The sequence below is a fragment of the Branchiostoma floridae genome, chromosome 8 (assembly GCF_000003815.2).
Source record: "Branchiostoma floridae strain S238N-H82 chromosome 8, Bfl_VNyyK, whole genome shotgun sequence".
Taxonomy (NCBI): domain Eukaryota; kingdom Metazoa; phylum Chordata; class Leptocardii; order Amphioxiformes; family Branchiostomatidae; genus Branchiostoma; species Branchiostoma floridae.
The window spans coordinates 16,415,768-16,428,892 of NC_049986.1; the positions used below are offsets into that span (position 1 = coordinate 16,415,768).

General features: G+C 44.6%; 1 protein-coding gene across 1 annotated transcript in view; it reads right to left on the bottom strand.

Annotated features, from left to right (window-relative positions):
- Nucleotides 1–13,125, bottom strand: part of LOC118420832 (A disintegrin and metalloproteinase with thrombospondin motifs 16-like) — a 26,350-nt gene that overhangs the window by 1,719 nt on the left and 11,506 nt on the right. Inside the window, exons 9-28 of the mRNA XM_035827861.1 lie at nt 12,761–12,929; nt 12,186–12,269; nt 11,640–11,761; nt 11,018–11,161; nt 10,570–10,704; nt 9,990–10,251; nt 9,436–9,587; nt 8,919–8,982; nt 8,416–8,524; nt 7,961–8,094; nt 7,479–7,599; nt 7,202–7,279; nt 6,633–6,802; nt 5,081–5,252; nt 4,424–4,553; nt 3,364–3,565; nt 2,804–3,011; nt 2,104–2,268; nt 1,490–1,669; nt 842–1,023 (exon numbers count right to left, since the gene is read on the bottom strand). Coding sequence (XP_035683754.1) covers nt 842–1,023; nt 1,490–1,669; nt 2,104–2,268; nt 2,804–3,011; nt 3,364–3,565; nt 4,424–4,553; nt 5,081–5,252; nt 6,633–6,802; nt 7,202–7,279; nt 7,479–7,599; nt 7,961–8,094; nt 8,416–8,524; nt 8,919–8,982; nt 9,436–9,587; nt 9,990–10,251; nt 10,570–10,704; nt 11,018–11,161; nt 11,640–11,761; nt 12,186–12,269; nt 12,761–12,929 — 2,983 coding nt within the window. The remainder of the gene's footprint in view (nt 1–841; nt 1,024–1,489; nt 1,670–2,103; nt 2,269–2,803; nt 3,012–3,363; nt 3,566–4,423; nt 4,554–5,080; nt 5,253–6,632; nt 6,803–7,201; nt 7,280–7,478; nt 7,600–7,960; nt 8,095–8,415; nt 8,525–8,918; nt 8,983–9,435; nt 9,588–9,989; nt 10,252–10,569; nt 10,705–11,017; nt 11,162–11,639; nt 11,762–12,185; nt 12,270–12,760; nt 12,930–13,125) is intronic.

A 13,125-nucleotide genomic window follows, 5' to 3' on the forward strand; every position in this document is an offset into this window, starting at 1 on the left:
GATATGGCTCTGTATGTAAAAGTTCTCTTCATAGCGTTAGTCCTTGGTTTTGGTAGTCTGTATGTTTGATGTGTGGAATAACGTGTCTTGTAATTGTGTTGCTGTGTGACTGGATTCAGGTGGTTGTAGAGAACTGCAGGTTAGTGAGCAAATCAGCATTGCAGTCAAATTGTTTGAAAATGTAAGAAAGTGTGATAATAGAAATAATGCTCTTGCTGGTATTCATTTTCCAAAGTGGTTAGAAGTTCGTTGCTTGCTGTGTTTCTGAAACCATTTTATGCAAAAAGGTTGATACTAGCTATACTACCATCGTGTCGATTCATGTAAACTCGGGACAAAAAGTTCGGAAACATTTGATCAATCCTTCCTACGTTGTCACTTTATCAACTGTATAGAATTACGTGTAATTAAAAAAAAATACTTATTATCATTCAAAATGATACCAAAATTGTCATTATCCTGGACTTTCACCAGAGCTTTAATCATGCAAGTAGGTCACAAGACAACTGTGTCGAAGTTCTCCAGTTGGCTAGCTAACGCTATCGTACGTTGGCAAGAAAGATTTGGCACTTTGGACGACTCAGAAAGGAACGTATGAAACGAAGCTATACAGGATTTTCATTTGACGTCATCTGTGTCATGTTGGATTACAGCGCATACGTCGGTCACTGTCAAGATGCTACCGTACCGCTTAATTCAATTGTTATCCGCCACATATGGTCGTCGGAGGAGGATTCAAATTATAATTAGCATGACGTCAATGCAAAGCCTGATAGTGCTGTTGCAACAAAAGCGTGATAATGAAAAATTCGGTATCATTTCAAAAGGAAAACGTCAGTACCTTGAAGTCATCGTAGCCACAGTTGGCCTCGTACTCGACCTCGAAGTCCAGCACGTTGATGGTGAGTGTGGTGCCGGGTTTCACGTTGATGTACCACTTACAGCGGGAGTTGTTGTCGTACTCGTTCGGGTAGTTGGGGGCCTGGATGGTGCCAGTCGGCTGCGTGATCTGGTACTCACACGCTGTGGGAAAACAAAAGAAAAAGAGATATCAAACCAGACGTTCTGCTGCGGTACCTTGAAAAGCCGCCAGTTGGTCCACAATTTGATGATATCTTTGACGGGAGAAGACCTAGCCAAATACTAAATTTCATGAAAATTCATAAAGGCATATCATCTTGAGTTAGTTGTGCAACAACATACAAACAAGCATATAGGCGCTACCGAAAACGTTACCTTATAGGCGAAGGTAGAAAATGTCGAAAGAAATTACTGATTCTGTCAATCTTTTACTGAGTATGGCCTGCATTGTAAATAATGTTACATTATGGATGTGCTATCCTACTTCCAGAACTGTTACTGTTCTTTGCATCTTCTCAGAACAAGTTATACATAATGTTGATCTGTCATAAACCACACGTTTTACTACAACGCAGAGACGCTATAGCGTACGGAATTCTCATTGAGTCACACATTGTTTCAGACGTACATGGTACTGGAGTGCCGGAGTCAGCGCTGGAGAAGGACAGCCTGTACCCGTGTCCGAAGGTGCCAGACTTGGTGGCGTGCTGCACGTACAGGACGTTAGACTTGGACGTGTAGTCTGGGTACAGGGTGGTGCCGCAGTACCGCATGATGCTGCCGCCATCAACAATGGCGAAGTACTCTCCTGTGGACAGAAATATTAGGACATGTTGTCTGAACTCTTTTAACAAGCATGTTCAAAACTATTATATACGTCTCCTGGTTGTATTTGAAACCATTAACTCAGCCACGTTTGGGAATATGTTCTCGCTGCAAAAGCGCCACCTACATCGGTTACACATAGCGGCGAGAAGACGAACTCTAGTTAGAAGCTCTGAGGAAGATGTCTGACAGGCATGGAAACGTCAGCTAAGGTGAGACTAACTGGTTGTATAAAAGAAGACTGCTATAGCCTATGATCTACCAACCTGATGAAATTATTTTCGGAATCAATTAAATCTGCCAGGATATGCAGCTTGCACACATCAGATCAGTACAAACCTGGTGGTTTATCATATTGCATTGGCAGAGCGTTGAGAGCGTTATCAACCATTACATATATTGTTGGACATTTCATACCTTGCGTGCAGTCGATGTTGAGGAACTCAAACTTGAGGGTCATGACCCTCCCCAGCGGCACGACGAGCGCCTGGCTGCAGGTGGCCCCGTTCGTCTGGTGCCCGACACGGCTGACTGTGCCGGACATGTAGGTGGACTGCACGTCACAGCCGGTCAGCTGGCCTCCTGAGATGACCTCACAACAGAGAAAACGTTACGGATGTACCGGATACTCGTGTAGGCAGTAGTCATGACAAACTCAACTTGCCCACATGCACATTGTCTTTGATATGCGCGCAAGATGGGACACCATACATCATTCAAACCATAGACCATACGAAAATACACATTCTAATCTGTTTTGTAGCGTAGTGTTCTGGTCGAGGTCTTGGGTTTGAATCCCCTGACATGCCCTCGGCAAAGGCACTTTTTAACGACTTTCCTCATTCCACCCAGGTGCAAAAATGGGCACCTGACTTCAGGGGAAGGAGAGGGTGGTTTGCCTCGGGTCTCCCCTTCCAATACCGTGCCCTAGATAACAGCCCATTGCTCCTTACTTACCTAACTGCTCCTATGGTATCAAAAGGCAATGGGACCTTTACATCTGACAACCTTACCCTTCTTTCGTAGTATCTGCAACTATTCCCAAGGTGTGGCCTTACAAATAGTACAAATACTTCTCTGGTCAGGAAAAGGACCCCTAAACTAGATATACATGTACCTTCAGCCCATCCGCCGGCGGGAGCAGGGGTGGTGGTAGTGACTGGTCTCTGGGTGACGGCTGGACACTGCCCGGTGTAGCAGGTCTGGACCTCCGGCGGCTTGGAGCTGGAGTCACAGTTGCCGTCCTCGATGACGTAAGGGGAGTTGCTGTCCGGGCGGCAGGTCACAGTACGTGTGATCTGGCCAAACCCGCAGGTCACGGAACACTGGACAGGAAGAACATTACAGAGGGTTAGAAAATGAACACTAGAGTAATATTATCTAAGAATTTCCGTTAAGTGAAGAAGATCATTTTAAAGATAAAATTTCCTGAGGTTTTCTTTCCTTTCTGTCGTTTAGAATATGTAGAACTTCATTGGTGCTCTCGGAAAGCATTTGCTTATAGAAAAGATACAAATCTAGAATATCAGAACACTTATCAATCTACGATGTAGTTTTGACACATTTGTTGATAAGTGTAGAGAGATAAAAAAAGTTTCCTATCGTTGAGGATTATACTTTTTATATTGTGGAAAATTTGTTATTGATGTTAGTAAATCTATAAAGACAGTGTCTTACACTTGTCCAGCTGGTGGCCACCCACACGCCCGGGCAGGGGTCGGTGTTACAGGACATGGCGGTGGCGGGCTTGGCGGTCTTACACTCGGAGTCGGACACCACCTGATCCACCTGTCCATCATTCCTCATGCACTGCACCAGCCTGTTCTGGGTACCGCCTCCGCAGGTGGCAGAGCATGCGCCGAAACTACCGGTGTTCCAGCTGGAAGAACGGGAAGACACAAAGATCTTAGACCAAGTACCAACATCTATGTCACCAGACATACACTATCAATACAGACAGACACGATATCCTGTTTGGTCGTATTTTTTATCTCCTTAAGTTGATGACCAAAATCGTTCTGCAAGAGGTCTCTGCCACCTTTGGTTGATTTTGACCATTGTAAATACTAATTGGTATACTGACATCGGCCCTACAGCATCGGCTATGAATAAATCTATTCGAGAGTGACAGCCTCTGCAACACAAGTCACATCTGGAAGCTGACTCAGGTCTTTTGCTATGGGTCCGCGTTTCTTCTGCGCTACACACTACTAGTCTTACTGCTGGCGTCTCAGCTTCCTATACAAGATGGATCTCCAGCTTGATAGGATTCTACTCAGCCATAAACCAGGTAGGGTAAATTGATAAGATTGAATCAGGCAGTGGCGCTGCCTCCAGGTCCGAAAAACTGTAGAACGAACGTTAGTCATAACAGACGTTTACACCATGTTAACAAGGCCATATCATAACGTTATCGGGTCATAGCCTGGAGTGCGGATCACGAAGCATGTTGTTAAAAGCTTACTGTCTGAATGTACGCCCAAAAGCAGCTACTCAAGCAACTAGATATGGTTTTGGTAACGTTCAGAGGTTTCAGACAGCCATCCTGAATCTTTCGTCAGTGACACTGGAGAAATCTTGCTGGAGAGCAGGGTTTTTCATCCTGGCTGTGAACTTGTATGAACATGAGATCTAGTTGTAGAACAGGTTTGTCCTAACTGTGAATTGATAGGCAGGCAAACTATAGCTTCTCCTTATTTTTCATTTCTGAATGTACATGGATAGATTTGCGCCTTACAATGCTGGGCAGGCCTGCAGGTTGCAGCTGCGGGTCTGTGCCGAGGGCCTGTTTCCTGAGTCACAGTAGGTGTCATCCACTCTGGAACCGTCGTCATTCCTCACGCACTGCACGAACAGGGTCTGGGTACCTAACAGCACGGAATAGTAACACATTAGCTGTGCAATGTGTATCTTTGTGATGCTATGCAATATCCGAGTACTACTCAATATATGTTCATTATTGTATTGTACATGTATATGTATATGTTTGAGGTCACAACATCAGCCCGCAATGTATTGTTCTTGTCGCAACCTGAATAAAGTCAAATTCAAAGTCAAAGTACTTGCTATCACACCGATGAAGGGTAGATACCCAAGTAATAAAATACATAAGATAACGCTCAGGCAACTAGATAGATTTGAATCCAGTTGCTTAGGTAACTGTTATCTTGTGTACGAAGTCTATCTCATCAAAGGGCGTTTTTATGAATCTTTGCGTCGTAAAATCTACAATAATGATACGTTCAAACACAGTGAATACAATGACAGTCATCATCAAAACCTATTAGATTAATGGTACTTGATCAGCGTGTAATTCTAAATAACCCCCATTGAGTAGGCGTCCTACACCTTCACGTGAACACCTGTAACACCTGTACGGTTACGTCAGTATCACCTGTTCCACACGATTCAGAACACTCCCTCCAGGTGCTATCCCAGACATACTCCACGGCAAAATGGACGACCTCCTCGCTTCCGGAGAAGGAGTGATAGACGGGGCCGAGGTAGTTGAACTCGACCTGCGGGGCCACACCTACGAACTCTGTGTCGAGGTAGTGGCGGTACACCTATGTGTCGGAGATAAAGGTGTGCCCCAAATGAGCTCAGGGTTCCCAAATCCCTGTTAGGGATCCGTGCAGCACCAAGCCCAGGCCGTTTGGTATCTTAGCTTATAAAAGGTGAGCAATATAAAATATGGCTGTTGTTCATAATCAGATATGAACAGCAGCTTTAAAGCGTTACCTGGCGGACCTGGACTTGATGGAGCACTACCTGATGTATGTATTGTTCTTCCACCAGATTCGAAGAGAAAGTTTAGAAATTTAGTGTCTTCATGATGAACCAATTTTGAGGTTGAGTAGCGTTTCCTCAACGAACCTGGTGAAAAAGACTTCGTCAATTGCATGCAGCATCGTCTCCCTGTGTTCTGCCATAACTGTACAATTAGTTTCACCATTGTTTCTTTCTTTTAATTGATTTTCACAGATATTTCAGAACTTTTCAGAACAAAGCTAATTTTCCAGGCGTGAAACAGCATAGTAAAAAGCACAACGCAAGGAGACAATCCCAATGCAAGTCCTACACTACAATCGCATTACCTGTTCCACACGTCCTACTGCAAGCCGACCAGTTGGAATCCCATGCGTAACTAACGGCATTATTGGCTGAGGCACCGGCAACAGGCTTGTAAAATTCGTATTCAACCTCTGGAGCAACTCCCAGATACTCTGTGTCACTGTACAGGCGATGCACCTAATGGTGGAGCAGTAAGGTGCAGCCGAGATTTGGTGGGGGAAGTTTTATTCTCACATAGCCATGTGGAAATCAACGAAGAGTGCAGGAAGTTTTGCAAATCGTTTAAGGAATGGTGACAAGAGCATTGCGCTGAGGAACAATGTTCTGGCCACGATTCCAAAGATGTGCGCTAACTCTGCACTCTTGTGATGATTTTGACAGGGCTACAGTCAGGGTTAGGAATCAAAAGGAACAAACTTGAAAAGTAACATCTTAGAATCCCCAAAGTAGAACCTGACTTTCAGAAAACAAACTTACTCAGGTTATGAAATAAATCAGTATAATTTCTTACATTCAAGCAAGAAATAAAGAGTATAGTGAAAGAGGACTACTGTTGGGGATTTTATGATGCTACTAAGGTACCATTTAAAGTGACATACGTGTACGGTACCAAAGCAGCAAAACAGTGGAATCTCAAACATACAATTATAGCTATTTTCCTGGTTATATAGTAAGTACCAGGAATAACTGCTGCGGATAACTACAGCTATAGGCTTTTGCCTCCATAGCAACAAGAGGGCGTTGAAGCACAACATCTAACTTGCAATAAAGACATAAGCATGGATTTCTTCTTCAACAGTAATGTAGCAAAATCACATAACACTCTACTAACACAAACAAGACGATATCAACTGAACAACTGAATGACATACCTGGATCTCCACCAGTGTGTTAGCAGGGACAGGGCCAGCGATGGCGATCTCTTCTTGTGAAGCTGCGTTGCTCTTGGTATAGACGATGTTCAGTCCGTCCACCAGGTACTGACCGCTGTTGCCTTGGACACCATTGCCGCTGAAGGCATACCTACCGTTCACTCTGACGGCTACACGAAGAAAACAAAAATTATGTCACATCATTTGGTACGAATTTTGGCAACATTCGGTGGCAAACAAATCACTGCTTACTTTACGATACAAACTAAGAATGATTTGGGAGATTTTTCAACCGTATACAGGATTTTTATTCAATTACAATTTATGATTTGACGACCCCGTTGGTGGGTAATTGAATTAAGCAGTAGCATCATTCTTTACAGACGAACGTCGTCATCCAACATCGTGCAGATGACGCAAAATTAAAATCCTGTACAGAAAGGATCTCAAGCGGAGTGTCTCCTACTTTTTCAATCGCACACACTATCGTCGATTCATCGTTAAATTCTGTAAATGGCCGTTAAAACGCTAATCATAATAGAACTAACGGCGCTCTGTTTACAACTTACCCAAATGGCACCAGTAGTTGGCTTCTGTAATGGTGGCAGCGGTGGATCCAGGGGGCAATGTCAGGAATGTGACATATTCTGCAACGGACAGAAAAAATTGAATCAAACATAGTTCAGAACAATGCGTTTCTATTTTCACGGAACGTTTAAGTCATTGGAGAAATGAGTGTCAATAGAAAAGTGGCGACCTTTCCAGACTTTGTTTTTGTTTGAGTTTTAACAACATCATACTTTTATGAACATCACTAGTTTTCTGGACCAGAACGATGGTACTTACGGTTCTTCTGGCCGGCGGTGTAGGTACCGGACATGGGCTGGCAGGTGTTTCCGTTTCCGTCACACACGCCACAACGGTCAAACACGGTTCCGGAGTTGGGCAGGCCGTCACAGCCAAAGGTCTGAAACACATAGTCATTTCTTTTGTTAGTTATCAGTTCTAATAAAACTTGAAAATGGATTAAACCGTCTTGACTAATCGTTATAGTTTAAGGATGATTTGTAAACTGCTTAAAGGATTTATGCCTTTCTTATCTTTATTTTCCATGAAGATCCTCGTGCTTTTCTGTCTTCAGTATTTAAATGTCCAACGTCTTTCATGTGCTAGCTTGCACAAATGATACCATTTTGGAACACTTTGAAGCCTACTAGTAAACGTTTGCCAGCCCTTCACTGGATTCATCATTGACAAAAACATGTTGCTGTTTTGGCTGCTACCTTAGGTTTGTGCTGATTGTTTTCTGCAGATTTGACGTTACTTACGACACACTGTCCCTCCACACAGACGTCAGAGTCGCTGACGTCATTGCACCTGGTGCCATCGATGTACTTGTCACCACGGGAAGTGTAGATACGAGCCTCGGGAGAGAAGCAGTAGAACTGGCACAGGTAGTCCCCTAGAGCCCGGATTAAATATACAGATACATGTATCAATGACGTCATGTTTCATCAGGTCACGTGCTAAATGTGAGTGGGTCATTATTCACGAAGAGAGCCTAAGTATCGACTAAAAATCGTCAGGGAAGCACGTTCAAACTTTGATGTAATTGAAACAACTTCGTTTCGTAAGATTCGTCACAATAAGATTATGAAAAACAATCTTAAGCAATGGGTGTTAAAACGTTAAAGAAGAAAGAAACATATTGTCTACTAATGTTATTATATTCAGTGCAGTGGTGAGTGAGAACCATTGTGTAGGAAATGCTACTTAGTTCTACCTGGAAGTGCCATGTACGGTTCCCATGTGTAGAACTGTCCGTTGAAAGGCTGGTTGTTGGTGGCGGCACACTGCTGGCTACGGAACTCAGACTGAGAGACTGAACATGGCTGGGGAAGAGAAAAAAGGACGTCATCAGAAATTAGAATACATGCTTCCAGACTGTAGGGCTCCAATGCTCTCCAATGCAATGCTTACTATACTTCTGTTGATTTTCAATGTCAGCGTCATCTGCTTTCTATTTCTGTCAATAGGAAAATTAATTAAGTATTCTTTTTTTCACTCATAATATTCTGTGACTAGAACAGGGCCCAAATACAATGCAAATGAAAAATAAACTACACAGGAGCCACTCTACAAGTTATGATGAGGGATATAACGACAGAAAACAGAAGTAGAGCCCGCCAGTATGACAAGCACGGTTCTAATGGGAAGATTCGTATTCGAAGCTTCAGATTCGTCGGTCACATATATGCATGTGTTTCAAGATATTGTAATACTGACCTGGGTGTTGCACAGCTGGAAGTTGGTGTCATCTCCAACACAGGGAGCACCGCCATGCTGAGGTCTAGATAATAAACAAAGAAAGAGGTCCATAAGTTGTTTTAACTTCACCAATCACGCTTTTCCGATAACATTCAACACAATTATGATTTACTGGAGGTTATCTGAAATGGACAGACGCACTTGGTTGACTACCAGTGTATGTATGTTCGAAACACCTGCATTGTGTCTATAAATACCTTTCATACATGGACCGCGATAACGTTCGACACGAGTCTTCCGAACCGGGTAATAACTTGCCGTATCACACCGGGGTCTACTTTCATCATATGGACTTCAATAGAATAAATCGAACGCACTCCGCGCGCGCCTTCGGCCATATCCGTCCCAAGGGTCGGATTGGTACCTCGGGTGATTAGGAATACACCGTGTTGTTTCTCTCTATGGTACTATATTCGTTGTTGAATTACATATCTCGTGCCTTTATCTGAATGTGGGTACTCTAAGACAGACTTACTCGGGGTTGTTGCAGTAGCGCCTCCTGAACTGCACGCCGGAACCGCAGGTACGGCTGCAGGTGCCCCAGCTGGTTTCCCAGGCGGACCAGCCTCCGTCCACAGCCTGGGGGCCGTTCGTGCCGTACGCCACACAGGTACCGCGGACGCACCACTGAGAAAATACAAGAAGTAAGCGTCCGGGACACAATATCTACCACAGACACACCACTGAAGAGACGTTGGTACTGAGGAATACATGTCACAGCTTATGAGCATGTAGTTGGTATTTGCATGAAAAAGACATTTAAGAGAGCTTTCATTTCCAATGTGTTAATGTTTGTCTTTATTCAGTTGTTAGATCTAGTTGCTGCACAACTTTCTTGACTACACATGTCCGGTGAGACCGTTGTAAGTCCTTGAAAAGGTCATAGAATAGTGGACTAGTTCTTTAGGCGTCTTCAACTAGAACCAACTCAGAATGATCCCCGGCTTCGTGAGCCTCGCGATATCAAATGGCAGCGAGATTTGGAATGGAGAATGTATAAAGTAGCAGATAGCTGCTTTCCAAACCTACCTGCCTGTCTCCGCACTCTGTCCCGTCCAGCATCGGCTGCTTGTTGGAGCTGCAGCTCATGTCAGATGTCACGTGACAGAACAGTTTGGCACAAAGGTCGCCGTTGCCTCCGGTGGGGTCGAAGCGGCACTTGTAGGCGTTGCCGCCGTAGGCGAGGCGACACTGATCGTCAGCGGTGTAGGTCTGACCGGGCTTCATGTTTGGATCCATGGTGATGCCGGAGTAGGTCGGCGTGTCGAACAGGCACTGTGCTTGGTAGGTGCTAGTGGAGATAGGAGTAATGAGTACAGTAGCACTGAACAGTTACCTGATCAATGAGACACGTACAGAAGCTAGGGGCACAACCCGCCGTACGTGCAATTTGTTCGTACGTTTTTTGGGAGGCCACGTCCGCCATGTATTTCCGAAAACGTTCAGGCTGTACAGGGCGGGCGCGTCGCCAGCCTTTGATACTATCTTATGCTACCGTAGGATCTGCTTCATCATCAACGGTCGACGTGCTTACACACAACGGGGTTACACCGCTCCTTACGGGGTGACATACCTGCTTGGAGATTAAATGAATGGAAACATTTTGTACCTGAGGAAGTCCTCCAGCTGCGCGGCGCTGCAGCTGGACCACTCGTACGCGCTGGTACCGGACACGCTGGAGGTCGCCATCACGTTCACGGAGTCGCCGCAGGTGTTACCGTCGCCATCGTGGCGGATTCCCAGACTAGGGGGAACAGAAAGTAAGATTATGCATTCATGAAGGTTAGACTTCCAGTTTAAAGTTATAGCCAGGTCCCTACCGTGTTCAATCGTTTAATCCAGACTATCCTATGTACCACTAGCATTGACTTGCTCTGCCAATTCATTCTAGTGACGTTGAAGAAGAGTGATGGATGTCACTCGAAATGTCCGGAAGATAGTCATTGTTATTGAATTATCTTAAGACATGAAGCTATTGTTCGTTGGGAAAAGTTGGCCTAGGTGGTGTACACGTATCAAGGTGGTTTGCCGGTGATATAAACAGATAAGTGCCTTACTTGTGGCCAGTCTCGTGGGCTACTGTGAAGGCGACGTGCAGACCGGAGTCCTCGTTGACGGAGCAGTGGCGGGAGTCCACACAGGCGGCGCTCAGCTTAGCCAGACCCAGGATGCCGGGATCGCCGTACCTGGTCAGGTCAGTCCTGTAGGGAACAATGTGACTTGTTAGGAGTTGTATACGGAGGTGGCCAGCAAGCTACAGGCGCTGCCTAGCGATTTGTGTGTTAAGTGCAGCCTACACCTTTGTCTATTTCATAAATTCATGTACCGAACGACATTTCATATAGGGGTATTTGGGTACAAGGTAACACTATTGTGTAACCTTTTATGCGACTGTGCAGATGGTAATTTTCAACAACAAGGATTGGTTTTGATGTAACGGTAATAATTTGTAAATATGTCGTTTGTCAGAACTGTCTGTCGAGAAATCCAGGAAGATTGGTAGTGTGCCTCGGGCACGCCATAAATCGACTTGCAAGAAAATTAAAAAGTTTCAAGTCCCATACTCTCCATTACATGGAATAAGGCATAGTTTATAGATGTTGGCAGCTAAATGATTTGTTGGAAATTTCAATGCGAAAATAAAAACAAACAAACAAACAAACAAAAGCCGACACTAACCTGGTGATGAGAGTGGCGATGTCGTAATGTTGATGGTCGCTCTCTCCCGGCTGGTGCTGCTGTTGCCAGTAACAGAAGCTGTCCAGCAGGGTGGTGGCATCGTTGGACACGGACAGCCCAGACTGGACAACGGTAAAGGTGCACAAAGTCAGAACTTTACTTAGCACGTGTTACACAATCTATGGCTGCCAGGGGCTGACTGAACTCCCAGTGGAAGGGCTGCTTGAAACGTGATTGCGTTAGGCTAGCGGTGTGTTAGGGTTCAATCACAAACTTCGTACAAGTAAGTGTCATGCGATCGCAAATTGCAGGCATTCCTTAGATAGCAATGCATGTGTTCTGCACAATTTAAATGTCTTGTTGCGAAAAAGGTTGTCTTAGATCCTTGCCAAGGGAGGTTCTGTCGCAGCCTGCTTGAAAATTCCACAACATCAAAAATTGTACGATGACCTACGACAAATACAAAACGTATAACCGCGTCCTTAGACAAGAAGTCCCAAAAAGTGGATCCGACTTTGTTGTGGGATACATGAAGTGTGAACCCACCTGATCTGTCTCCAGCACGATGAGTTTGACCACGTGAAGAGAGATGTCGGTGCCGATGGTGCCGTCACGGTACAGGCTGGCGGCCTGGGAAGGAGGACAATACACTGGTGTTAACAACTGGACGATGAGAGCATTGTCTCATCATATATAGCACACATAACGCTAGATGAATTGTTTATACTATTACCATTCATAAAACAGATTTTTTAAAAGAATTGTTAGATACTAGCAACATATGTAGTTAAACTGTTCTGTATGTACAAGTTATCTTTTACAGTTGCCGTGCAATAAAGTTATTCTCTATCATATACCTGACGGTAAACAACACTGTAGATATTACTGTGAAGGGAAACATGCAAGGTTACCCAATTTGTCCTTTGCACAAACAAAATCCGTCACATAGTATTACGTTCTTTATCGCCTCATCCTTTATTTCCCGTCGCTTATTTGTCCTGGTCAACTCTACAATCCACATTGATAATAAGGACATCGTTTTCATCGGGCTAAGCAGTAGGAGGAAGAAGAAAAAAACGAACTAAAAAGAAAGCAACAATTCCCATAGACGACAAACGTACCACGTTCATGGCCGTGAGGACGTAGTTCTGCACGTTAGAGCCGTGGTACAGGTACATGGACTTGTCAGCCACGATCATCATCTCCACGTACGGGCGGTAGTTGTTACGGAAGCCGCTGTCGCCGCCGGTAGTCGTGTAGTCCATGCTGCGGGACATCTTCTCAGATGCGCTGGAGAAAAAACACGAAGAGTTGGCCAAGGACACATTAAGACAGAGCAACAATATGTTTGCGAGTCATATCACATCTTACAGAAACAAGGCAATATATTTTTCATCAAAGGCTACAAAAGTTAGTTATTCAATCGTGCGCGCTCTTATCCTCCACACAACTAGTTTTCAAGCAGACCCCACGGTGCGTTAGAGAT